Source organism: Asterias rubens, chromosome 8 (genome assembly GCF_902459465.1).
Source record: "Asterias rubens chromosome 8, eAstRub1.3, whole genome shotgun sequence".
Taxonomy (NCBI): domain Eukaryota; kingdom Metazoa; phylum Echinodermata; class Asteroidea; order Forcipulatida; family Asteriidae; genus Asterias; species Asterias rubens.
In genome coordinates, this window is record NC_047069.1 from 274,218 (window position 1) to 302,043 (window position 27,826).

Here is a 27,826-nt window from a genome sequence, read left to right on the forward strand (position 1 = left end):
AAACTGATAATTCATTTCCTCAAACAAAGTAATTTAATAAACCGTACTTTATTGCAAAAAGCTTACTCTATGATGTGTTTGAAGATTAGCACATGGCTCTATTGATGTACTTTGATTAATTTAATCAACGAGGTAGGCGTGCTTAAAGGCACTGGACCCCTCAAAATAATTTTTAGCCTAAAAACATACTTGGTACTGAGCAATTGAGAGCTGTTGATAGTATAAAACAAATGGCTGTTTTGGTAAAAGAAGTAACTTTCCACGAACTTGATTTTGAGGTCTCGAAATCAAGCATCTGAAAACACACAACTTCATGTGACATGGGTGTTTTTTCTTCCATTATTCTCTCGCGACTTCGACGACCAATTGAGCTCAAATTTTCACAGGTTTATTAGTAATTAAAGCATATGTTGAGATACACCAAGTGAAAAGACTGGACTTTTACAATTACCAATAGTGTCCAGTGTCTTTAATGATAGTAAAAAATAAGATTACACTATACACTGTCTATATTTAAATTTCATTTTTCACAGCATCACTCCAGCTAATCGCCATTCTCTCATCCTCATAAAAAAAATGAATGCTTGATAATGAGCCATGGATGATCACAAACTGGTGACTGAAAGTCTAACAGCATACCACCAATGGAATATTTATCAAGGATGATCAGCTTGGATTCACACATGACACTCTCTCTCTCACGCAAGGTTTTACGTAGCTCAACGTTTTAACCCAAATAGGTTAGACAGCAGAAATTCCCTGGGGACCTTGGTGTTTTAAACATGTTTTCTCTAATGAATTGGATGGGGATTAAACTCCAATGGAATATTTATCAAGGATGACCGCAGCTTGGATTCACATGACACTCTCTCACAAGCAAGGTTTTATAATGCTAGATAGCTGACCCCAATATACGGTAACCAGGAGGAATTCCCTGGGGACCTCTGTGTTTTAAAGATGGTGTCTTTAATGAATTGGATGGGGATTAAACTCCAATGGAATATTTATCAAGGATGATCAGCTTGGATTCACACATGACACTCTCTCTCACAAGCAAGGTTTTATAATGCTAGATAGTTGACCCCAATATACGGTAACCAGGAGGAATTCCCTGGGGACCTCTGTGTTTTAAACATGATGTGTCTAATGACAATGGAATATTTATCTAGAATGACCAGCTTTGATTCACATTTGACACTCTCTCTCTCTCGCAAGCAGGTTTTTATGTTGCTAGACAGTTTACCCCCAAAGGGTAGACAGGAGAAATTCTCTGCATGACGTCTCTAATGAATTGGATGGAGATTAAACTCCAATGGCATATTTATCAAGGATTGGGGCAGCTTGGATTCACACATGACACTCTCTCTCAAGCAAGGTTTTATGTTGCTAGATAGTTGACCCCAATAGGGTGACAGGAGAAATTCCCTGGGGACCTGTGTTTTGAACATGCGTCTCTAATGAATTGAATGGGGATTAAACTGCTCACGTATGCATACAACAATAACCATTAGATTAATGACTCTTTCAAGCGATACTCGTTAAAGGCAAGGTATCCCCTTGGTTTTTGCAACCGTTAACTGTTTTAGTCAAATTTTAAAGGAACATTACAGAATTGGTAAGAAAAAAAATTGTCTAAATGACAGTAGAAAACATCCCTTGTATCTGAAATGTCATATTTGATGAGAAATAAATAAAGCTAATTTCCTGTTTGGAGTTTATCACTCAGTTACTGTCAGTACTCAGTATCGACCTAATGCTTATCAGATTGTGTAGATAATCAAGATAATTCTTATAAGAGATGTTAAATTTTTCATCGGGGGTAAAAAATATTAAATATGTTTTTCTTTTACCAAAACATCAATGTGTGTTAGCACTGTATACTCAGTACTTTCCCGAGTCCTGTGAAAAAAATATCACAGGCATGTTACTCGGGTGGGATTCAAACCCACGACCTTTGCAATTCTAGAGCAGTGTCTTACCATGGAGCAATAATGCTCCATGGTCTTACCAACTAGACTACCGAGATTGCCCGGTGGCTAGAGGCAGTTTGAGTCCTAGGTTTAGCAGCGGGTACTTCAAACGAGTTAATAGATGTTAAATTTGCATCGGGATAAAGAATATTAGTATAGTATGTTAGCACTGTATACTTAAGTACTTTCCCCGAGTTCTGTGAAAAAAATCACAGGCATATTACTTGGCTTGCATTCAGGAAATGGTTCCTAAAAAATATTTGTTGGATGTAGATAGAATTACTTTGCTAGTTTCTGTTCTGTATCAATGTTACTTTCCAGATGTCGAAGGGAAGTAAATGTTCAAGTCGGATATTAGGTTTTGTCATTTGGGTTTCCCAAAAGACTGATTTCAAATGTGCAAGAGCTTGAGCCATGATTATTATTACAGCTGGTTAGTCTCAAAATCCTGTGCAACTCCAGGGTTCAAGACCACATCCCAATTTCATAGAGCTGCTTAAAGATATTGGACACTTTTGCTAAACAGTATTGTCCAAAGGCCCACACTTCGTGTATCACAACTGATATAACAAAATAACAACACTGTGAAAATTTAGGCTCAATCGGTCATCGGAGTTGGGAGAAAATAACGGGGAAAACCTGCCCTTGTTTCCGCACGTTTCGCCGCGTCATGACATGTGTTTAAAATTAATCCGTAATTCTCGACAATGAGAATTGATAATTGTTTTAATGTTTTCTTGAAAAGTAAAGCATTTCATGGAATAATATTTCAAGAGAAGTCTTTCACCATTACCTTCTGTAAACCCTGTAAGTTATTTGTAAATCTGTGATTTTTTTTCTTTTTCTGTGCCGAAAGTGTAAAATGGCTTTAAGTAGAAAAATATTGCTTAACAATTTTCTGCTCAGCAGAAATTAGCAGGTCACCAGTAACAAATTGTACATGTGCCATGGTAGTTTGGCTGGTAACCTTTTTCTGGTAAAAATAATTTTGTTACCTAATGTTTTTGCTTAAAGACACTGGACACCTTTGGTAATTGTTAAAGACCAGTCTTCTCACTTGGTGTATCCTCAACATACATCAAATAACAAACCTTTGAAAATTTGAACTGTCAAAGTTGCGAGAGAATGGAAGAAACAACACCCTTGTTGCACAAGTTGTGCTTTCAGATGCTTGAATTCGAGACCTCAACTGAGGTTTTGAATTCACTTTAAATATTTTAGTGAGAGATTACTTCTTTCTCAAAAACTATGTTACTTCAGAGGGAGCAGTTTCTCCCAAAGTTCAACATAGTGGTTATAGGTCTAAGTAAGTTTTTATGCTAACAATTATTTTGAGTAATTACCAATAAGTAGGATCTGAAACTTTGCATGGTGGAAATACGATATGGAAAGGTTTGCGGTAACACCATGTAATGACAATCTCTAATGAGTTGGGGTGGTTCTGAATAGAACCGGTTTTTTTTCAACTCGACGTTTCGTACCATATAAAAAACACACTAGACTGCCTGACTTGTCCAGTATAAGTTTACTTGGTGGCCTAGGGCCAGTGTACAAGTCAAGATCAAAATGTATCATTTAGTTACATGCAAAATATCAGTCTCCAGAAGATGACGAGAGCAAGCTAGTCGAAATGTTGAGACCAATTTAAGAACTCACTCTGTCTGCGGTTGTGTTGTTAATTACGATCCTATTAGACTTGATGACAAGTCGTTATAGGCGCTGCCTATTTGTCTGCCGTTCATGCAACAGTCACAGTGCGATGTTACACATGCAACAGTCGTAGGTAGCGCGACTGACTCACACACACATACTGGGATCGAGGGTGTGTGTATCGTCCCCGTAGCTATGCCGCGCTGTAACTACACACCGCGCTTAACAATTACCGTCTTGACTTCAAGACTACGATCCTATATTAGCTAAAGTATATAGTCCCAGCCTATTTTCTAAACCATCGTCCCGAGTAATAATTAAAAAAGCAGGACAGTTCTTTTCAGAACTGAGAAGTCTCCCGACATCCGATAAATCTACTTCGCGGTATAGAAGACAGTTCTCTAAGAACAAACTCTACCTGGCAAGTTGATACACACATGGTGTTACCGCAAACCAAATATACATTGATACCTCACCATGTAATGCCTCAAATCCTATATGCAAAATATCACACATACTAAACAAATTATTATTTATAAAACACTTCTTATTCTTAAAAAAAAAGAAATTATTAATATATCAATAATTGCAACAACAATGGTTAATATTCACCAAGTTTGACTGTGGCTTTATTTCAGTATCATTTTAATATCACACAAGATAAGCAATGGCTGAAATACATTGGTGGACAACCTCTATTTATCACTTCATACGTTAAGTAATTTAGCCCCTGGCATTGTTGATTGTAACACCAAATCGGATCTTTCAAGAAGGGATTTTATTATTTGGAAGCCAGCTCTAGCGAGGTGTGAAATGATCAGGGCCAAATTTCATAGAGCTGCTAAGCACAACAAAATTGCTTAGCATGAAATGTTTTCCTTGATAAAAACAGGATTACCAATCAAATTTCCATTTGTTGCTTAATGTTGTTACTGGTGTTCAGCTGTTGTTTGCTTGAATCCTGAAAATCACGTGGAAATTTGGTTGGTAATCAAGGCAATAATTTCATCCTAAGCAATTTGTTTGTGCTTAGCAGATGAAATTGGGCCCTGACCGTAATAAGATTTCATGCAGCAGTGTGGAGGGATCGCACCATGGGCTGTGTTATCAAATTTCCTGCGACTTGTTTGTTATTTTTTTCCCGGCCAGGAGCCTTTCAATTTGGTCTCTCACGCTTTCGGAAAGCTTTCACATAAATGTCTGGAATTTAATCATGTCGCACGTACATAGAAAGTGTGTGTGTTGATGTAAGATTTGCAGATCAGACGGATGGTTGGTTTGTTTTTGTAGAGAGAGCCTGGTAAGTTTGTTTGGGTGGGCGAGTGCACTTGCCATGTTAATATAAAGTGATGCGATCCAGCTAAATAAGTTGCTTGTCAGATCAGTATGGTGAGACAAGCCAAACCAGGCCAACAGGGGTGTTATTTTCACAAATATTTTGGGGGGGGTAAATTTGAATGCCAAAATATATTTTGAGAAATTACATAAAAAAGAGTGGTTAAAGGAACATTACAGAGTTGGAAAGAAAAACACTTGCCAAGATCACAGATTTACATAAAACTTACAAGGTCTAATGATGATGATAGTAGAAAACATCCCTTGAATTGTTTCTGTCTGAAATGTCATTTTTGATGAGAAATAAATAATCTAATTTCCTTTTTGGAATTGATCACTCATACAGAAGCATTTCATTCATTTGTTTATATCGATATTATGCAAAATGCATAATCGTTTGTTCACTATTTTCTTGTGACCCAGATGTCCGATCCATCTCAAACTTCTACAGGTTTGTCAGTTTATGTATATGGTGGATCACACAAAGTGTTTACACTGCCAGCAATTGTTTTGTTAGAAAAAACAATTCTGTAATGTTCCTTTAAAATTAGCATTGGAGAAAAATGTGCTGATGTATTTTCCATAAACAACTCGACTTTAATCCCCCTTTTTCTCAGTTTCATTCTCTCGCATTTCTTAGTTTTTCTACTTTCACAACTTTGAAACCAAAGATAGTATTTTTTTCTCAAAACCTATGTTACTTCACTTGGTGTATCTCACCATAAGCATAAAAACACAAACCTGTGAAAGTTTGAGCTCAATTGGTCGTTGAAGTTGCGAGATAATAATGCAAGAAAAAACACCCTTGTAACACAAAGTTGTGTGCTTTCAGATGCTTGATTTTGAGACCTCAGATCAAATTCGTGGAAAACTACGTTACTTCAGAGGGAGCCGTTTCTCACAATGTTTTACACTATCAACAACTCTACATTGCTTGTTACTAAGTAAGTTTTTATGCTAACAATAGTTTTGAGTAATTACCAATAGTGTCCAGTGCCTTTAGGCCCTATCGTGAACTAGGTTGACAAACTAGAAAAATGAAATGGGTTGACAAACAATTCATTTTGCTTGATCACATCATTTTAGCTAGGCTAAGTGCTAAGGGCGAGCCCTGAATGTTTTTCTTGAAAAATGAAGGTTTATTTTTGCCAAACAGCTACTTTAAAGCCATTGGACACTTTCGGTACAAACAAAAATTAAAAGTTCACAGATTTAAAAATAACTTACAGGGTTTACAGAAGGTAATGGTGAAAAGACCTCTCTTTATTCCATGAAATGCTTAACTTTTTGAGAAAACATTAAAACAATATCAATTCTCGATAGCGAGAATTACGGATTTATTTTAAACACATGTCATGACACGCGAAACAAGGGGAAACAAGGGTGGGTTTTCCCGTTGTTTTCTCCCGACTCCGATAACCAATTGAGCCTAAATATTCACAGGTTTGTTATTTTATATAGAAGTTGTGATACACTAATGGTGGGCCTTGGACAATACTGTTTACCGAAAGTGTCCAATGGCCTTAAAGCCAGTTTTTGATCAATAAACTCCACGTGTACAAATAGACAAGTTTTCACATATGGTTAAATCTATTCAAACTGGTGGTGTGACATCTGCTCTAGAATAGCAAAGGTCATGGGTTTGAATCCTACTAGATGCGATACAGTGGATTTTATTTTGTTTCGTAGGGCTTGGGAAAGTACTTAGTAAACAGTTCTTCAATTACAATGTTTCACGAGTAGAACCACATACAGACAATAATAATTGTAGACTTTTCAAGGTTGCAATGAATGTTCAAAATTGACTTTAGTTTAAAAGTGGCTTCTTATAGAGCGCGCATATCCGTCACTCAGTAACGCTAAAGGCGCTTTAACAGTCGGTGTTTCCTGCAAGGTATGTGGGACTACGTTTGAATTATGAGATCTACTCCTTCTTACATATAGCCCCATGTAATGCTTTACTGTGGCGCAATATGCAGCCAATCGAACCAGGAACACCAGGGCGAACCCATTCTCTATTCGACAAGTGCACTGGGTTCTTTTACATGCGTTACACAACACATGGGACCAACGGCTTTACGTCCCATTCAAGGACGAAGCAATGGTAATAGGAATTGAGCAACTCCCAAGAATGATTTAAGTACATATGACAACTGTGGATTATGATAAATGTAAAAAAATTACAATATTTAAGACCAACGCATGCCTTGAAATAACCTGCGACACCCACAGCAATTGTTACATTTTCCCCATAGACCGCGATTACCAGAGGAAAATTACTGTGACCCCTTCTAGAGCCGAGTTTAAGGCCTGCGACATATTATGTATTATAACATTTTTAAAGACACTGGACACTGTTGGTAATTGTCAAAGACCAGTCTTCTCACTTGGTGTATCTCAACATATGCATAAAATAACAAACCTGTGAATTTTTAGCTCAATTGGTCGTCGAAGTTGCGAGATAATAATGAAAGAAAAAACACCCTTGTGACACGAAGTTGTGTGCTTTCAGATGCTTGATTTCGAGACCTCAAATTCTAAATCTGAGGTCTCAAAATCAAATTCGTTGAAAATTACTTCTTTCTCGAAAACTATGTTACTTCCAAGGGAGCCATTTCTCAAAGTGTTTTATACTATCAACAGCTCCCCATTACTTTGCTAATAATTACTTTGAGTAATTACTAATAGTCTCCACTGCATTTAAAGCTCAATATGCCTTCATGGAGCTAATATTTAAAAGTTGGTCAACTCAACCAGAATCTAATAAAACCCACATACCTATTCACCTGAGTTGAATAGTGAATTTATTGGAAACAAAAACATTTTACAAACACTTTTTGTATAAAATCTAAGATCAGACATTGAACAACAATATTGCTTTGTATGATTTACAAATAAATATTTATATAATAAAACACTTTGTCAATTTTAATTAAAATGTCTCCTTACAGGAGAATTAACTTATAGACTCTCTAACCTTACAAGGAAGTTTGATAAAGTACTTGACTAAACCAATGTCCTACGGTTTCAGTCCCGGAAAATAAATGAGTATTTGTCATTTTAATAACTAGTTCTTAGAAAGTGCATTTTACATTAAAGGGAAGGTACACGTTTGGTAATTGTCAAAGACCAGTCTTCTCACTTGGTGTATCTCAACATACGCATAAAATAACAAACCTGTGAAAATTTGAGCTCAATTGGTCATCTAAGTTGCAAGAAAATGATGAAAGAAAAAAACACCATTGTTGGACAAATTTGTGTGCTTTCAGATAGGAATAAAAGACTTCTAGCTAGAGGTATTTTATTATTTTAGTGAGAAAATACATCTTTCTCAAAAACTACGCTACTTCAGAGGGAGTCGTTTCCCACCATGTTTTATACTATCAACAGCTCTCCAATGCTTGTTACCAAGTAAGTTTTTCATATTTGTTTTGAGTAATTACCAAAAGTGTACCTTCCCTTTAATAACTAGTTCTTAGAAAGCGCATTTTACATAAATCGTATCAATGCGCTTTAGTGCCAGGGTCACTGAGCCAATAACATTCCTGTCATCTTTCTCAGCTCCCAGGGGAGAATACAGCCCTGTCAACTTATACCTTCGCAGGTGAAGAGAAGCAATTATAGTAAAGCTTGCTCAAGGACACAAGTGTAATGACTGGGATTCGAACCCACACTCTGATGGCTAAACCACCAGGGCCTAATTTCATGACTCTGCTTACCGCTGAATTCTGCTTACTTGCAAGCGCCAAATTTCTGTGCTAGCTATGCAAGCATAGAATTTCATGACTCTACCGCCAAACACTGTGCTTACATTCATCGCTTATGCGCAAGCTACCTGTGTAAGCACATAATTCCCTACTTATGCAAGCGTCGATAGTTTGCTTACGGTATTAAGCAGAGCCATGAAATTGGGTAACTTTCCGCGTGGCAGCGAAAGACAAAGTACAAAGGGAAGGCAGCTTTAGTCTTCGTATTTCTAACGAGCTAATACCGTCTTCTCATTGCTATACTTTCGCATGAAAGGTGTATTTATTGGTCGTTGCCATGTATACTTTGGCTTGTCCCACGACGGGTAGTGGAATGTTATGTTATATTTCTGCGCCCATTGTCGGAAAATCGCCTTTTCAGTCATGAAGCGGTGGCCACCTTTTTGGGTGTTTTCGTTGGCTTTGTAGTAGCCGCATTCGTTAGGATCCCATGCGTTCTGCCAGTAGTGATACTTCACAGTCTTGTAGCCATATTTACTGAAAAAAAAAAGAAGAAAAAACAGAATTAAGAATTGTTAAGAAATTATATAATGTTTTCTATACCTTTCTATTTGCCGTATAAAACAAATCTAACATAATGTTTACCAAGTTAATGCTCTTTTGTTATTTCGGTCGATTTTGTGATATCTTTCTATTTGACAAGAGCATGGTAAGAAATAATAATTCACTAATAATTACTATAAAACATATGCATAAAATAACAAACCTGTGAAAATTTGGGCTCAATTGGTCATCAAAGTTGCTAGAAAATAATGAAAGAAAAAAACACCCTTGTTGCACAAACTGTGTGCTTTCAGATGCATAACAGGCTTCAAACCTGAAGTATTTAAACATTTGAGTGAGAAATTACCTCTTTCTCAAAAACTCACAGGGAGCCATTTCTCATAAAGTTTTATACTATCAACAGCTCTTTGTTGTTCGTTACCAAGTAAGTTTTTAAACTAAAAGTTAATGTGAGTAGTTACCAATAGTGTCTTTAAAGACACGAGACACCTTTGGTAATTGTCAAAGAATAGTCTTCACAGTTGGTGTATCTCAACATATGCATAAAATAACAAACCTGTGAAAATTTGAGCTCAATTGGGCGTTGAAGCTGCGAGATAATAAGGAAAGAAAAAAACACCCTTGTCACACGAAGTTGTGTGCTTTCAGATGCTTGATTTCGAGACCTCAAATTCTAAATCTGAGGTCTCAAAATCAAATTAGTGAAAAATTACTTCTTTCTCGAAAACTACATTACTTCATAGGGAGCCGTTTCTCACAATGTTTAATAATACCAACCTCTCCCCATTACTCGTTACCAAGTAAGGTTTTATGCTAATAACAATTTTGAGTAATTACCAATAGTGTCCACTGCCTTTAAGGACCAAGCCTATATCACCTTTTCACAACTAGCCACAGTAATAAATAAATTATGGTTATTGAGTTTAAATTGCTTTGTTCTAGCACCGTAGCATACTAATGGTGAATAGCTTATGCTGTAGTGAATATATAAAAAAGTTAACGTCACTGATCATGTCAAGACGTATCTTGTCAGAGAACCTTAAGTTCATTGCCTGCGGGTTCAACTTCGGATAACGTCGACTTACACCCAAGGGTGGCTTTTAAGTCCGTGTGAATGAATAAAATATATCAACATCTTGTCATGTGCACACAGGCCATGATCATGGATACACATTTGTGATGCGATCGAACTAAATGAGTCCTCTGTCGAAAACATGGTATGGAGACGAACAAGCCAAAACAGGGCCAACAGGGGTTGAAATTTTCACAAATATTAAAGGCAGTGGACACTATTGGTAATTACTCAAATTATTTATTAGCATAAAACCTTTCTTGGTGACGAGTAATGGGGAGAGGTTGAGTGATAATATAAAACATTGTGAGAAACGGCTCCCTCTGAAGTAATGCAGTTTTTTGAGAAAAAAAGTAATTTTCCACGAATTTGATTTCAAGACTTCAGATTTAGAATTTGAGGTCTCGAAGTCAAGCATCTGAAAGCACACAACTTCGTGTGACAAGGGCGTTTTTTTTTTCTTTCCTTAATATCTCGCAACTTCGCTGACTAATTGAGCTCGAACTTTCATAGGTTTGTTATTTTATGTGTATGTTGAGATACACCAATTGTGAAGACTAGTGTTCAGAGTCTTTAAATTTTGTAAACTTACATGCCAACAAATATATACATTCTTTTGCCAACTTGCTCCCTGATAAATAACATCAATTAAGGATCACAATTAGAATTGGAAAAACCAACCTGTGAAGACCAATTTTTTTATGTGGTATAGTTTTTTAGATATCATCGAAAATCTGATATGTCCATGCAGGAAGAGTAATCTGTAAATAGATCACTATCTAAGAAATGTTTCATGCATGAAATATTTCTCAGATTAAAGTTGTTTGGAATTCCCTTCTCTAAAACCACATTCCTGGAGAATGTTCCCTCAAATATACAATAAAAACAGCTACAGTGCTCGGTTTTTCAGATTAAAGGAACACGTTGCATTGGATCGGTTTAGTTGATCTTTGAAAAGCAATTATAACCGTTTGTTATAAAATGCATATGGTAGGAAAGATGTTGTAAAAGTAGAATACAATGACTCACACAAACATGCCTTGAAATTGCGTGGTTTTCCTTTTACCTTGTCGACAAACTCGGTCGGCCATTTATGGGGAGTCAAATTTTTGACTCCCATAAATGGCCAGCAGTTTTAGTTCGCACTGTAAAAAGAAAAGCACGCAATTTCGAGGCAAATTTGTGTGGGTCATTGTATTCTACTTTTAAAACATCCTTCCAACCATATGCATTTTATAACAAACGGTTACAAATGCTTTTTATAGACCAACTTGTCCGGTTCAAGGCAACGTTTTTTTTCTTTTCAGTTGTTTTGGAATTCCCTTCTCTAAAACCACACTCCTGTGAATTGTTTCTCAAATATACAATAAAACAAGCTACAGCGCTTCTGAATGTGAAACCAAGTTAATTTGTATTGTCAATAGTTTTTAGAGTTATTTCATGTTTTGTCAAACAAATTTTACCCCTAGATGACTTTTTCTATAAACTTTTTCAAACAACTAAGCACAGTGTAGCCCAAGTAAATATTTGAAGAATTGTTATTGCTTTGCCACCATATCAGCTAAAATTCTGGGCAGTAAAAGTATAAAGAGATATCCAGACAAGGGGGGGGGGGAAAAAAAAGAGAAAAGAAAATGGGGTCGGGGGGGGGTTTTGAACGGTCGGGAGGGGACGATCAACAATTTTTGTTTATGTGGCCTAAGCGAACTTGGTCACTGTAGCAAAACCAAGAGGCCCATAAAGAAGGAAAACAAAGAAGGAAGTTTCAGTATCAGGTTCGGGAGGAAAACCCCCGCGAATCATTCATGATGTTATTGTCGAAAATTAACGCTTTCGCATTTAATCAGTATATGAGCATTGAGCCAGACAAAAGCCTTGAAAAACTATTGTGTCCATTTTATTCGTGCACAAAAATATTCGGCATAAAAATTACCGTAGCCGTTTAACGAGAGGCATTTATTGTTCCCATGAGAACTTGTACTTTTATACAAATATTACCGAAAGGGTAACAAATTGTGCATACACATTAAGCCATGACTATATTTTAAAATTTGAACCACAATTCCAGTAATTACTAATTTACTGCAAGAATCTTGAGAAATTGGATTTCAGCAAACTCGGGCGATGCAGGGACTAAAGGGATAAAGAATTTGAGGCATTGCATAGTGAGGTATCAAAATATATTTGGTTTGCGGTAACACATGTGTCTACTTGCCTAGTATATTAATTTTGTTTTTTACCCATACACCGATGTGTGTTAGCACTGTATACTCAGTACTTTCCCGAGTCCTTTGAAAAAATATCACAGGCATGTTACTCGGGTGGGATTCGAACCCACGACCCTTGCAATTCTAGAGCAGTGTCTTACCAACTAGACTACCGAGGTTGCCCGGCAGCTAGAGGCAGTTCGAATCCTATGTTTTGGCAGTGGGTACCGCAACGATATAATAGATGTTAAATTTGCATCGGGGATAAAGAATATTAATTTTGGTTTTTACCCATACACCGATGTGTGTTAGCACTGTATACTCAGTACTTTCCTGAGTCCTGTGAAAAAATATCACAGGCATGTTACTCGGGTGGGATTCGAACCCACGACCCTTGCAATTCTAGAGCAGTGTCTTACCAACTAGACTGCCTAGTATAGTTTGTTCTCTAAGAACAAACTTAGAACAAACTCTTTAAGAACAAGTTCTACCTGGCAAGTAGATACATACATGGTGTTACAGCAAACCAAAAACGTACTTGCTGGTAACAAGTAATGGAGAGTTGATAGTATAACAATGTGTGAGAAACGGCAACCTCTAAAGTAACGTAGTTATTGATAATGAGGTTATTTCACACTCAAATATTAAAATACTTCAGGCCTGAAGCCTTTTATAATGAATCTGAAAGCACACATTTGTGCAAAAAGGATATTTTTTCTTTCATTATTTTCTTGCAACTTTGATGACCAATTGAGCCAAATCTTTTTACAGTTTTGATATTTTATGCATACGTTGGGATACACTAAGTGAGAAAACTGGTCTTTGACAATTTCAAAGATCATCTAAGCAAACAAACTGCTTTGAAGTGCAACACAAAGTTATTTTTACCTGCAATAGTCCTCTGGTACCATTCCGTATACATGTATTTCATTGCACGTATCAATGGCCAACATCATTGTGAACCAGCCTGTAGATAACCAAGAGTTGGTCTTTTGCCTGAAAGTAAAACAATTGTACTTTAGTCTTTTTTATCTTCATCTTGAACATTAGGTAGAAAAAAAAAAAAAAAAAAAACCAAAACAGAATTAGACCAAAGTATGAAAAATATCATGCCTGGCCTGATACTAATAATAAATAATAATAATAATTGTATTTATAAAGCGTCAAATTGCCAAAGGATATGAGGCGCTGAAAAAAGAGGAAAAAAACAAGACAGTATAAAGACGCTGTCGACCAGCTACACACTAGGGGAAAAGATGGGTCTGTTCAAGTGCCTTTAGTGCTGTTCACACGACAGCAATTTAACTGGGGTCCCTTGCTTAAATTTGGCAAGGTTGTAAAATGTAGCATTTATTGTTTGATCATTTCACAAGAGACCCTGGACAGCACAACAATATTGTTGTCTTTCACACACAGAGGTAAATTGTGTGAAATGTTACAACCATGCTACAAGTTAGCAAATGACCCTTGCTAGATTGCTCTCGTGTGAAAGGGGCTTTTATTTTATGTCTCCCACTTAAAATTATGAATACTAAAATCCACCAGGAGTAACTCAATAACGTTACTCGAGGGTTGATTTTATTATAAATTTGATTTTTTACCTGCTTTTCCCCGTCGCCCTCTCAAATAGTCGCTCCGCCTCCAGTTCACCCGAGGCATCCTGAGAGAAGAACTCTACATCTTGGTAACCTTTAGCGAGCATCTCAACCCGCCCAAGTGCCTCCCGATGTTTGGGCGAGTTCAAACCCCAGAAGAGTATCCTATCAGCGAGTTGCTCGCCCCTCAAGAACTCTTGAGCGTGAACCTTAAGTCCTATCGTCGATATGAAGCAGATAATACGAATTGTTGTTTTGAACCCGACGTCTTGTTCGAATCCTTTGGTCGGAGCGACATTCATTCGTAGTACGCAGGAATGACTGTCGATTTCGCGACCGGCTTTTTTCGATAAGAGCTGGCCGGAGCTGGATACTATTGCACAGGTATCGCAGTGGAAATCTAAAGGCTGTGAAGTAGAACAGATAGAAAGGAAAAGTCAATTATGGTTCAACCAAATTATAATGTTTACAACCACAATACAAGGGCCCAATTTCATAGAGCAGCATAAGCAAAAAAGTATTGCTTAACATTTGTCTGCTAAGCAGAAATGATCAGAAACTGTACAGGTGACATGGCTAGTAACCTTTTTCTACTAAGTATCCCTCTGTACGTGCTTAGCTACTTTTTGTGCTTAAGCAGCTTAACAGTTGTCTGCTAAGCAGAAATTATCACTATACCAGTCAGAAATTGTACATGTTAGTTTGGCTAGTACCCTTTTTCTTCCAAGTATCACTCTGTATGTGCTTAGCTACTTTTTGTGCTTAAGCAGCTTAACAGTTGTCTGCTAAGCAGAAATTATCACTATACCAGTCAGAAATTGTACATGTTAGTTTGGCTAGTACCCTTTTTCTTCCAAGTATCACTCTGTATGTGCTTAGATACTTTTTGTGCGTAAGCAGCTTAACAGTTGTCTGCTAAGCAGAAATGATCAGGACACCAGTCAGAAATTTTACATGTTAGTTTGACTAGTAACCTTTTTCTGCTAAGTATCACTCTGTACGTGCTTAGCTACTTTTTGTGCTTAAGCAGCTCTATGAAATTTGGCCCAGGTTATTTTTTGTAAATGCTCACTACAGTGTATAACTTGACCTTGAAATGTCATTTTGGAATTTTGTTTCTTAAAAAAATTGCATTTTGCAAGTACAATACCTTAAAATGGCATGGTTTTCTTTTAACTCAACATGAACTAACGCGACACAAAATTTTGTGGAGTAAATTAATGTTTGACTCCACAAGACCGTGTTCGTTCAAAAACTAAAACGAAAACCGTGCAACTTCAAGGCATATTTGTGTGGATCAATTTGTATTCTATATTTAAAACATCTTTATAACCATATATTTCATAACAAACGGGTTACAAATGCTTTTTATAGACCAACTCGCCCTCGGGCAAAGTGCCCCTTTAATTAACTGTGCAAAAGACACAGTGTTCAGATTGTCGCATTCTTTGTGTCTGCAATATTCCACAGGAAATCAGTTAAAATAACACTGCCTTTAAAGACACTGGACACCTTGGTAATAATGTCAAAGACCAGTCTTCACACTTGGTGTATCTCAACATGCATAAAATAACAAACCTGTAAATAAATGAATTTGGTCATCGAAGTTGTGAGAGAATAATGGAAGAAAAAACGCCCTTGTCACACAAGTTGTGTGCTTTCAGATGCTTTAATTTGAGACCTCAGCTGAGGTCTCTAATTCAACTCAAATGATTATTTTAGTGAGAAATTACTTCTTTCTCAAAAACTTTGAACTTCAGAGGGAGCCGTTTCTCACAACGTTTTATAATATTAACAGCTCTCCATTGCTCGTTACCAAGTAAGTTGTTATGCTAACAATTATTTTGAGTAATTACAAATAGTGTCCACTGCCTTTAAGATCCATTTACATACATTTGATTATTTTCCCAAACGACTTGAACCTGGTCTTAACCGTGTCACATATACACAGGCGGAAGGGTAGGTAATTTCAATATCCCGTTTCTTCAGTGTAAAAACAAGCTCAAAGTTCAGTCAGAGGCTGTACGTATGTGAGTCATCATGTTTCATGAGTCCAGGGTCATTCATTTAACTGGACAACACAATCTTGTTGTGTACTAGGCGTGCTTATTTTACTGAGTGGGGTCATGAATGCAGGGAGATGAAATAGATTTTACAAGGTCTAGATGATAGTAGAAAACATCCTTTAAAAGTTTTCTGTCTGAAATGTCATATCTGATGAGCAATTTGAATCAAACTAATCTTTTTATAGTAGTGCTTTTCCATAACTTTTTAAATTTCGCGGTTTGTGGTTTTAATTATTGGCTGGTCCATTTTGTGGTTTATATTTTTATAAAATCTGTTATGCTCTTTGGTTATTTTCTTGCTCTTGTTTGCAGCTATTTTTAATGTGTACAGCGCCTTGGGGTCAAGTCATGGATGTATGGTGCTTTATAAGCGTTGTTTATTATTATTATTATTATTAAACTAATTCCTGTTTGGAGTTTATCGCTCAGTGAGTGTTCTACTAACTTTTTGTTTGCATCGATGTCATGCAAAACGTGTAATCGGTTTTTCACTATTTTCTTATGACCCAGATGGTCGATCGATCTCAAACTACAGGTTTGTCAGTTTAAATATGGTGGATTACATAAAGTGCTTACACTGTCAGCAACTGTTTTGTTGGCAAAAAACAATTCTGTACCCTCTAAATGCAAAATAGTGAAAAGCACTCTTTGAAGAGCCATATGAAGGTCAACTCTTTTTCCAGTGGTATTGCACTCTTTTAGATTGAAGTTTGCATCTTGTTGAGTGATTTTTCACTCTGTCCTGGAGTGAAACCCCTCTAAAAGAGTGAAACAACCACCACTCTTTTTAAAGAGGCATATGAGGGACAACTCGAAATGTAAAGAGTGGTGTTTTTCACTCTTTCACAATTAGAAGAGTAGTGTTCCTTAGACGTGCCTTTAAAGCCATTGGACACTTTCGGTAAACAGTATTGTCCAAGGCCCACACTTCATGTACCACATAGAATAACAAACCTGTGAAAATTTAGGCTCAATCGGTCATCAGAGTCGGGAAAAAATAACGGGAAAACCCACCCTTGTTTCCCCACGTTTCATCATGTCATGACATGTGTTTAAAATAAATCCATAATTCTCGCTATCAAGAATTGATATTGTTTTAATGTTTTCTCAAAAAGTAAAGCATTTCATGGAATAATATTTCAAGATAAGTCTTTCACCATTACCTTCTGTAAACCCTGTAAATTATTTGTAAATCTGTGAACTTTTATTTTGTTTTCTGTACCGAAAGTGTATAATGGCTTTAAAAAAGATACTATAAGCTGGAAATTGGTGCCAGCAAACCATTGTTTTATCCTTAAGGCTGCCCTAGTGGTTTAGAAAATAATTGTGAATGAGTAAAAAATAGCAAAGATCGATTAATCTTACCTGTAGATCAATCATAGACTTGTAATGACTTCTCACAGAATAAAGTTCAGAATTTTCATCCTCAGTTCTGTTATTTCCATCGTGGACTTTATACTTTCTTCTGGTGTTCAAATTTCCTCTGTTCGTTTCATTATATGGCATTCTTCTCTTCGATGGCTCGTGTTTAGTTCCAGTTTTACGAACAAACATAAAGTCCTTTTCACTAGCCTCGTTCTCAGGCTCGACAACCAAGTTCTCGGGCTCGACAGCCTTGTTCTCAGGGGACTGAGGAGCTCTGAGAGTTCCTGAGGAGAGATTGTGAAGTTTGAAAGGTATTCTCTTGCTGAATTGCAGCACTTTCATGGTGTTGGTTGAGTTTAATATAACCATGATGATGAGGCTAGCTGCGAAGGAGTACAAGAGGAGAGCACGGAAAATTTTCCAGCCCCGCTGAAAAAAAGAAGAAGAGAAATTAAGCTTGGGCGATATCAATTTATTTTATTCATGATATATCGCCGACAATATATCGCGATATTCGATATAATCGAGATTAATTAAATATGACATCATCAGTCTTCAAACTCCCAGTGAAAGTTGTAGAAGAGACAGTCATAGCATAAGAGAGGTGTACTAATGACCTATTCTTCTGGTTTTACTCCAAACCTATGGGGTGCAAGATGTCTCGGCTAGGAAATACATCGCGATATTGCGATACTTAATCGATATCGCGATATATCAATATTTTGATTAAAACCAAATCGATCCGATATCGAAATCATTTTCAAATTAGTATCGCGATATTCAATAATATCGTGGTATCATCCAAGCTTAAGAGAAATTGCGTTTTTTAATAATCTGTACACACAACCACAATCAAAGTATACAACATTCAGCAAAATTTCTAGGTGGGCACTTGCTGCTTTAGTTAAAAGTTTCATTATTCAATGTTCTATGTGTCAGAACAATTTCGCTAGAAAGTCTTGGGAGCAAATAGGGCAATTCCACGGTCATTCACGTTATGTTAAAGATACCCCTGAGATACCTTGGGCTGTAATTACCTTTCTGAAAAGGTTTAATAACTGTGATCCCCATGGTAGATAGAGTAGACCTAGACAGACTTAAAGGCACTGTTCACGTTTGGTATTAATCATAATATAAATTAGCATATAAAACGTACTTGGTAACGAGCAACGGAGAGCTGTTGATAGTATAAAATTGTGAGAAACTACTCCCTCTGAAGTAACATAATTTTTGAGAAAGAGGTAATTTCTCACTAAAATAGTTAAAGACTTCTGGCCAGTCCTATCTGAAAGCACACTTGTACAAACAAGGGTGTTTTTTCTGTTAGCATTTTCTTGCAACTTCAATGACCAATTGAGTCAAAAATGTTCACTGGCTTGTTATTTTATGCATATGTTGGGATACACAAGTGAGAGTACTGGTCTTTGACAATTACCAATAGTGTCAAGTGTCTTTAAAATCAATGGTATCTTGTGTTGAGTTGATCGTACAAATTAGTCTTTTTTCTGTTTAGTAATGAAATAACTAAGCAGCTTTTCTACTAGGCCTAGTGTTTCCATTTGAAGTTTATCTAGCTTGCAGTTAACCACTGTTATAAATGCTAAATGAACATTTATTAATAAATCCCCTTTCACACAAGAGCAATTTAGCAAGGGTTCCTTGCTAAATTGTAGCATGGTTGTAAAATTTTACAAAATGAACCTTGTGTGAAAGGACAACAATTTTGAATATTGTCCAAGTTCTCTTGCAAAATCTTGTCACACGTTGCTACATTTTACAACCTTGCTAAAATTAAGCAAGGGACCCCAGCTAAATTGCAGTCGTGTGAATAGCACTTAAGGTTACTACATTTTTTCACTTTTGCTCTCATCAGAAAAAGCTGCATAAATTATGAGTTCTACAAATGTTGATGTGTGTTCAAGAGGATTCTCATCAGGTTTGGAAATAAATGTGCAGAATTGTTCAGTAAAACCATCAAGAGCATCCCTTACACAAATAAAAAGTTTTTTTTAGTAAAAAAAAAACAAAAAAACTTTGGAATTTAGAAAGGCTCTATTGTTCAAGTTGGCAGATGAATGCACCAAACTCAAGCTCTGGTGTTTCCATTCAGCAGAGTGTGGGTTCGAGTCCCGGTCGTGACACTTGTGTCATTGAGCAAGACACTTAACCATAAGCTTCTCTCCACCCAGAGGTAAATGGGTACCTGCGAGGGCTGAGTTGGTTATTGTGATCGATTAGCTTAGTAGCACAGGCTGTATACTACTCAGGGAGCTGAGATGGTTTTGAGGAATGATTTAAAAGGCAGTGGACACTACTGGTATTTACTCAAAATAATTATAATAGCATAAAACCTTATTTGGTAATGAGTAATGGGGAGCTGTTGATAGTATAAAACACTATGAGAAATGGCTCCCTCTGAAGTAACATAGTTTTCGAGAAAGAAGTAATTTTCTCCGAATTTGTTTTTGAGACCTCAGATTTAGAATTTGAGGTCTCGAAATCAAGCATCTGAAAGCACACAACTTTGTGTGACAAGCGTGTTTTTTCTTTCATTATTATCTCGCAACTTTGACAAACGATTGAGATCAAATTTTCACAGGTTTGTTATTTTATGTATATGTTGAGATACACCAAGTGAGAAGACTGGTCTTTGACAATTACCAATAGTGTCCAGTGTCTTTAAGGCCAAGTGACCAGGGGTGATAATGTGGAAGCGCTCTGAGACGCCATTTGGATGTGAAAAGCACGATATAAAAACATACTGTTATTAATACTCACATGAGAGAAGCAGGCACGAGAGGTTAACCTGACTTCACTTTCCATTCTGATTGAAGATTTATATCAGATGAAGACAAAATAGCGTGCTTCTGAAAAGTAAACAAAAATAAACAGCTTAAATAAACAAATAGTGCATATTATATAACTGACATACAGATCCTTGTCATTTGATTGGTGGAACTTACTTCACGTGACATTCACTATTACTCCCATCCGCACCGGCGATCAAAAAGACCTATTCGCCCATGGGGAATAGCATTTCCCATTCAACAGTTAGGATCATCCTTGTTCCCAATGTTTTTGAGCAGTACAGCGCTGCCGCCCGATGCTAAATAGGAGCACCTGTGCAAAAGGTTGTGATCCGATTTGTGCACTGTTGCCGCTTCGTGGCGCTATATGATTTTTGGTTGTCAGTAATTTGTGTGATTTTTCATAACGTTATACTTTTAAAATACATCAAATGACAAGGATCTAGTCAGTTATATAAAACAAATATTGAGTGGCTTTAATTCGTGGGTTGGAAGGAATATTATCGCTCGGTAAAATTTGGACTGTTCCATTTCACTCGGCTTCGCCTCGTGAACAGTCCAAATTTTACCGAGCGATAATATTCCTGCCATTCCACTCTGAGCCACTCCATATTTGAATACTATTCTCTAGTTGGTAAAACCTAAATTAATATTCCCTATCCTAAATATAAATTTCCATCTATTAAATCAATGCGGTACCCGCTGCTAAAAATATAGGAATCGAACTGCCTCTAGCTAATGAAATGACCATGAAATGAAATGAGAAGAAAAATACCTAGATAGGTTAAGCACTCAGAGGAGACTTATCTTATTCATATATTTTGAGTATAAGTAGCCTACGATAATCAACAGAATTATATTTATCACACTGAAAGTCAACATTTGAACGGAAACGTTCAGTCATGAGTTTACTGGCCCGATGCTTAAAGACACTGGACACTATTGGTAATTGTCAAAGACCAGTCTTCTCACTTGGTGTAACTCAACATATGCATAAAATAACAAACCTGTGCAAATCTGAGCTTGATTGGTCGTCGAAGTTGCGAGATAACTATGACAGAAAAAAATACCCTTGTCACACGAAGTTGTGTGCTTTCAGATGCTTAAAATTCTAAATCTGAGGTCTCGAAATCAAATTCGTGGAAAATTACTTCTTTCTCGAAAACTACGTTACTTACGAGGGAGCCGTTTCTCACAATGTTTTTTACTATCAGCCCCTCCCCATTACTCGTTACCAAGTAAGGTTTTATGCTAAAAGTTATTTTGAGTAATTACCGATAGTTCTCCTCACTGCTTGGTGAGTCCACTCTGTCCTTACTCTATGGTGAGTCATAGTGACTCTTATTGTATCTCTATTATCAAGTCAGTGACAGGCAAAGCTTTTTAATCAATCAACCTGAATATGTCTGTGTGTCAGACGTGTGTTCTAGGACTGTTTGTCTTTTAATCAATTGCACTTGTTGATTAAGCTACACATTGATTAAACGGGTACTTGAGCGAATTTGCTTTTGACAGGAGTGCTATTTTATCTTGTTTATAACGTGTTTGTTTACCATTTAAATGTTATTTTGATATTTGTACACTTCTGAATTTGTTGTAATTATCGATTAAAAAATCAGGCCCCAACCTCAAGTCTGGGTAAAAAATGACAATACTTCGACGTCATGCGTGGGAGTTTGCTTTGTTATACCTCCACGTTGCAAACAAAGCGGCTATAACAAATCTGAATCTAAAACTACACAAATTATCAAGTTACAAAACGAACCTGTTCATATAGGCCTATTTATTAAATTCAAAGGTTTAAATCTATTTAAAGCAAATTTGCTTCGGGAAAAAAAATCCCACTTTTTGCAGTCAGTGGTATAATTATTATTAAGCTATTCTTAAAGGGAAGGTACATGTTTGGCACTTACTCAAAACAAATATTAACTTAAAAACTAACTTGGTAACGAGTATTGGAGAGCTGTTGATAGTATAATACATTGTGAGAAACGGCTCCCTCTGAAGTAGCATAGATTTTGAGAAAAAGGTAATTTCCCACTAAAATAATAAAAGACTTCTAGCTAGAAGTCTCTATTTATTTCTATCTGAAAGCACACAAATTCGTCCAACAAGGGTGTTTTTCTCTCTCATCATTTTCTCGCAACTTCGATGACCAATTTAGCTCAAATTTTCACAGGCTTGTTATTTTATGCTTACTATGACTGTATTGGGTTTTATTATTTCAGGAATCTCAAATGAAAACAAATACCAAGTTAGAAAAAAACCCAATCCCATATCTACTATTAAAATTGAACAATTTAAATAAAATTATTTAAAGTAAATTTGCTTTGGAAAGTATACTTCTCACGTTCCTACAGAATTTATTATTAGGCCTAAACTTACTCTATTGTGATTGTTTGTGTATGGGCGCTCCCTCACACAAGTTAGTGCTTACTTGGCTGTGCCCCCAATTCCTAAAATTCTTGTATCACTTTGTTTATGATGTATTTATATTGATTGAGGAATTTGGAAATAAATGTTGTTGAACTTAATTGAATTGAATTGATTCTTAAATTAGTGTGAGTGTATTAGGTTTAATTATTTTGAAATCTCAAACTATAAAAATTCAGAGTTACAATTGTTTAAAAAATAGTAAATTAATTACCACATCTGGAAGTTCCAAGTTGAGTATGGTAGACTAAAACTGATTGAATTAAAAAATAAATGTTAATTTCTTTTGTCTGTGAAAATTAACGGTTGTTTTCATAAATAAACAAGAATAAAACAACAGCTGCGCAGCAATTGAGGCAATATCAAAATCAAATGTTCTGAATTCAAAAATGTGTAAATTTGTGTGTGTTTCAGTGTCCATGAAAGTGTTGGCTTAACCAATCCAGATACTCATTTAAAGACACAGACACCATTAATAATAACTCAAAATAATTGTTAGCATAAAAAGTTACTTGGTAACGAGCAATGGAGAGCTGTTGATAGTATAAAACATTGTGAGAAAAGGCTCCCTCTCAATTAACGTTGTTTTGAGAAAGAGGTTATTTCTCACCAAGTAATAAAATACTTCAGCTGAAGCCTATCTGAAGGCACACAAAGTTATAAATGCAACAAGGGTGTTTTTTCTTTCATTATTCTCTTGCAAATTGGATGACCAACTGGGCCAAAATTTTCACAGATTTGTTATCATGCATGTATTGGGATGCACCAAGTAAGAATACAGGTCTTTGACAATTAACAAAGGTGTCCAGTGCCTTTAAGCATTCCATTGATTAAACAGATGCTCCTTCTCAGAAATTATATTAACAATGAATAAAACAACAACAGCAGTGCAGCAAAATGATCCACTGTTTCAAACTTATACTCTGTAAATGTTGTGCCTCAGTGACCATGAATGTTGTATTAAGAATTCCAGATATTAATTTTGTGGAAGATCAGATGCTCATTAGAGGCATGCAGGAATACACAAGCGGACAAAATTAAACACTTCTCTGTTAATAAAGACAACAAAGGCAAGGTCTTGAATTTCTTTGATATAGTTTTACAAAAGGTGTCAAGTATTAAAGGGAAGTTATACATTTAGTCCCTGTTTTTTTAATTATTTTATTTAGTGTGTACTATAGAAACTCAAATTTTGTATGCAAATAATATCTCTAAGCTACACACGCCGTTAGCCTTTTTAAAGTACATATTGATATGGTGGAATAAGAGTGCATCGTTTTGTTTGGGTGTTATACAGAAAAATTTATCAAAACCTAATAGTGTCAAAGAATTGTGCCAGCCATTTAAAGCCATTGGACACTTTCGGTAAACAGTATTGTCCAAAGGCCCACACTTTGTGTATCACAACTGATATAAAAAATAACAAACCTGTGAAAATTTAGGTTCAATCGGTCATCAGAGTCGGGAGAAAATAACGGGGAAAACCCACCCTTGTTTCCGCACGTTTCGCCGTGTCATGACATGTGTTTAAACTAAATTCGTAATTTTTCGACAAAGTGAATTGATAATTGTTTTAATGTTTTCTCGAAAAGTAAAGCATTTCATGGAATAATATTCCAAGAGAAGTCTTTCACCATTACCTTCTGTAAACCCTGTAAGTTATTTGTAAATCTGTGAACTTTTTTTTGTTTTCTGCGCCGAAAGAGTATAATGGCTTTAATCACTTTCTATATTTTGTATTTAACTATGTTTTGTGTAGGCTATTACACAAATGTATACAATGTAGTCTGATTAAGTGGAAATAAAGTACAGTATTGAAATGTTTAGCAATCACATCTTAACATAAATGGCAATTGAAACTTACTTGTTGAAAGAACAGCAGTTCGATAGTATAAAGCATTTTGAGAATCATTTCACTTTCAAGTAATAAATGTGGCTATGGAAAAATATACCAGTTCGGTCCCCCCAGCGGTAAAGTCTTTCAGATTGTGTATTCCAATTATGGATTATTCATCCTGCATGGACATTGCTCCAGATTTCCTGTGATTTCTCACCTTTTGAAATGAAATTTTGACAGCTGGTTAGTTCTTTTGTATAATACAATCGAACAGTACCAAATACCAAAGGTATTACTTGTAACAAGCAACAGAGAGCTGTTGATAGTATAAACATTGTGAGAAACGGCTCCCTTTGAAGTAATGTATTTTTTGAGATTGAGGTAACTTCTCACTCAAAAGACTTCAGCCAAAGCCTTTTAATATGCATTGGAAATCACACACAGTATACAACAAGGGTGATTTTCTTTCTTTCATTATTCTCTTGCAACTTCGATGACCAATTGAGACAAAATTTTCACAGATTTGTTGTTGTATGCATATATGTTGAAATACACCAAATGAGAATACTGGTCTCACTCAAATAATAAAAGCCTTTTATTTTGCATCTCAAAGCGCACAGGGTGGCTATTCCTCGTTCTCTTGCAACTTCAATGACCAATTGATCCCAAATTTTCACAGGTTTGTTAATTTATGCATATAATGTTGGGATACACCAAGTGAGAATATGGTCTTTGATTACCAAAGGTGTCCAGTGCCTTTAAGTAATGCAGCTCCAGGGTGAAGTGTTTAGGACTGGCTACCGATGAATCATTACTTATTTGACTTGCTCATTGGTGGTATGCATATTACAAATACACTGCTACAGAGGCAAGTAGTAATTTACCCCGACTCAGACATGTCATTATAGAATGGTCGGTGTCAGATGACTCCTTAGATTGCAATTCTGACCAAAATGTTAATTTCTTGTAAATTTAAAGTAGAACGTGCTTTTTAGTCTGTTCTGTGTGATTGTTTTCGTATGGGTACTCCCTAACACAACCTGTGCTTACTTGGTTGCGCCCCGACTCCTATAATTCTTGTATCACTTTGTTGATATTGTATTTATATTGATTGAGGAATTTGGACATAAATATTATTGAATTTAAAATTTAATTGAATATACACAGCAGGATAGGATGTTTCTTAAAAATAGTATTTCATTGTCCGTTTTATATCTGTAATTTTAGAAAGAGGAAGTCCTATACCCGATCTGTCCTAGCTCTATAATATTGCTGCTTTTTGTAATTTTCCAAACTAAGTTAATTGATTGTGTACTATGCATGTTAAAAAAAAAAAATCATAAATCCATTTTACTTTATTTCTATTTTTTTTTTCAGATGGGAACTCTGACATCAACTCAATTGTATTATTGTGGATGAAAAATCATTTGTCGCAATAGTATATAGATTATGGTTACTAGAAATAGAAAGGAAACAAAGCGATGGTAATTTCACATAAAGGTTTCTTTCTTTATCAGTATTAGTGTTTCAGTTATGGGACATGATAGAATAACAGAAAAAAAGAAAAAAGATTCTAACAAAGCCTAGTAATAAATAATACACTAACTAAACTAAATTTGTTGCGACAAGCTCATAATATTTACCTTTGAATAAACCTATTTTTTTGCCGAGGTTAAACAATATAATAAGCCATTTTGAGATATGGCGGACACGTTAGGCCTACTATAACAGTAACATTAATTGGTTTGGGTAAAATTATCTGTATACACCCAAACCAAACAGTATAGTACAATAGTGTTCAACATATCTCAAAAGCATGGTTAAATTTATTAGACTTGGAGCCCTCCAATATAACACTAGAAACAATGCAGTACACTCACCTTAAAAACATATGAAGAACCATCCTTGTTAACTGTATCCACTCCTCGTTATAACTCTAAGTTGTTTTTAAATGAGGAGTTTGCCGTCGAGCCAATTCGGTTGAAGAAAGAAGCCAAGCAAAATCTGACATCAAGGAAACAGACGACACGCAGTTGATGTCCAGTTGCGTTTTTTCCCGGGTCGCCGACTACCCTTTGAACACCCTCAATATGCAGCACAAATCCCCGGCAAGTTCACACACACACACACGGACTGTATCTGATGATTCAGACGACTAAAAATACACCACTGCTCGGTGCAGAACCCACATGAATTTAAACGAGTAAAGTGAAATTATTCCTATCCGACACCTCGGGCTATCGGCCAGAACAGAGCAGATGACTATGGGTATTTAAGAGCGGAGCACGGGGGGGTTGTCCAGCGCTGGCCACGGTAGACCTGTGTGCAACGATCGAAGACAAGTACCCCGGTAGCCAGGCCTTTATTGTTCGTGATACAGTGAAAATACAACTTAAATAATGCACTCGTTCGATATTCCCGTATGGTTAGATATTAATTATTCAGCTCACCGGTACAACTTCTTCACATAAGTAGGCTGTAATCTCCTGCGAAGAAAACTAATTTAGTCCAGCGTTGTTCAATGGTCGACCATTATCCTGTCAAACTTCTCTAATGCTATACGCATGCGCACAGGGGTTCCCTGAAAAAATAAACCACTCACGCGTCACTGATCATGCGCAGTATTGGAGTAAAAAGGAAAAAGGTAAGGGACGGGGCGTAGAGGAACTACCTTTATAGTTAAAGGGGTGCTCACTTTAACATACTTGCACCTAACATTTTACAAAGGCTGGATTGGCTGCATATTGCGCCTTGCAAACCATTACATGGTGATAAGTTTTAGGTCTCATAATTCAAACATAGTCTCACATAATTATAGGCTTACACTTTGTAGGAAATACTGTATGTTAAAGCGCCAGTAGCCGATTTCAAGAAACTCTAGGATTAATCCTAACTCGAGTTAGGACGAGTAACCCGTCCTAACTTAGGATGGGTTCAATGCATCCTACGTATTTGGATACGGAACTCAACTCGTATTAAGTCCTAAGATTAATCCTAAGTTAGGAAGAGTTTGGTGAAATCGACAGCAGGAGCGCCACGAAGTGGCTAGCACGCTATATATAACAAGCCACTACATGTATTATGAATGTACAATTATGGTATAGGCTTTAATAGACTTCCCATGCCTTTTAAAAATAATTTTGCAGATTTTTTTTCCCGGAGACCAATCAACCCACAATTCATATTTGTGGATATTCAAATATATTATTTGTAAATAT

The 27,826-nt window shown here is 36.3% G+C and overlaps 2 protein-coding genes across 2 annotated transcripts in view; both read right to left on the bottom strand.

Moving 5' to 3' along the window:
• LOC117293653 (phosphoglucomutase-2-like) overlaps positions 1-27,148 on the bottom strand; it is an 88,791-nt gene extending 61,643 nt beyond the window's left edge. Inside the window, exon 1 of the mRNA XM_033776040.1 lies at positions 27,059-27,148. The gene's annotated coding sequence lies outside the window, so the exon portion shown is untranslated. The remainder of the gene's footprint in view (positions 1-27,058) is intronic.
• Positions 8,644-27,124, bottom strand: LOC117293655 (alpha-N-acetylgalactosaminide alpha-2,6-sialyltransferase 3-like). Its single transcript, XM_033776043.1, has 6 exons — positions 26,489-27,124; positions 20,310-20,398; positions 17,532-17,960; positions 14,107-14,507; positions 13,394-13,501; positions 8,644-9,199 (listed from the first exon to the last, which is right to left on the bottom strand). Exons 2-6 carry the CDS (start codon positions 20,352-20,354, stop codon positions 8,932-8,934), a joined length of 1,251 nt encoding a protein of 416 aa, XP_033631934.1. The 5' UTR covers positions 20,355-20,398; positions 26,489-27,124; the 3' UTR covers positions 8,644-8,931.
• Positions 27,149-27,826: the final 678 nt, after the last annotated feature.

Bases quoted from the DNA above. Each gene is read 5' to 3' on its own strand.
- LOC117293655 (XM_033776043.1), bottom strand. From the start codon at position 20,354: ATGGAAAGTGAAGTCAGGTTAACCTCTCGTGCCTGCTTCTCTCAT. The intron at 14,508-17,531 runs GTAAGATTAATC...TCTACTTCACAG, and splicing joins AGTCTATGATTGATCTACAG to CCTTTAGATTTCCACTGCGA. The intron at 9,200-13,393 runs GTAAAAATAACT...TTTTTTTTTCAG, and splicing joins GTACCAGAGGACTATTGCAG to TAAATATGGCTACAAGACTG.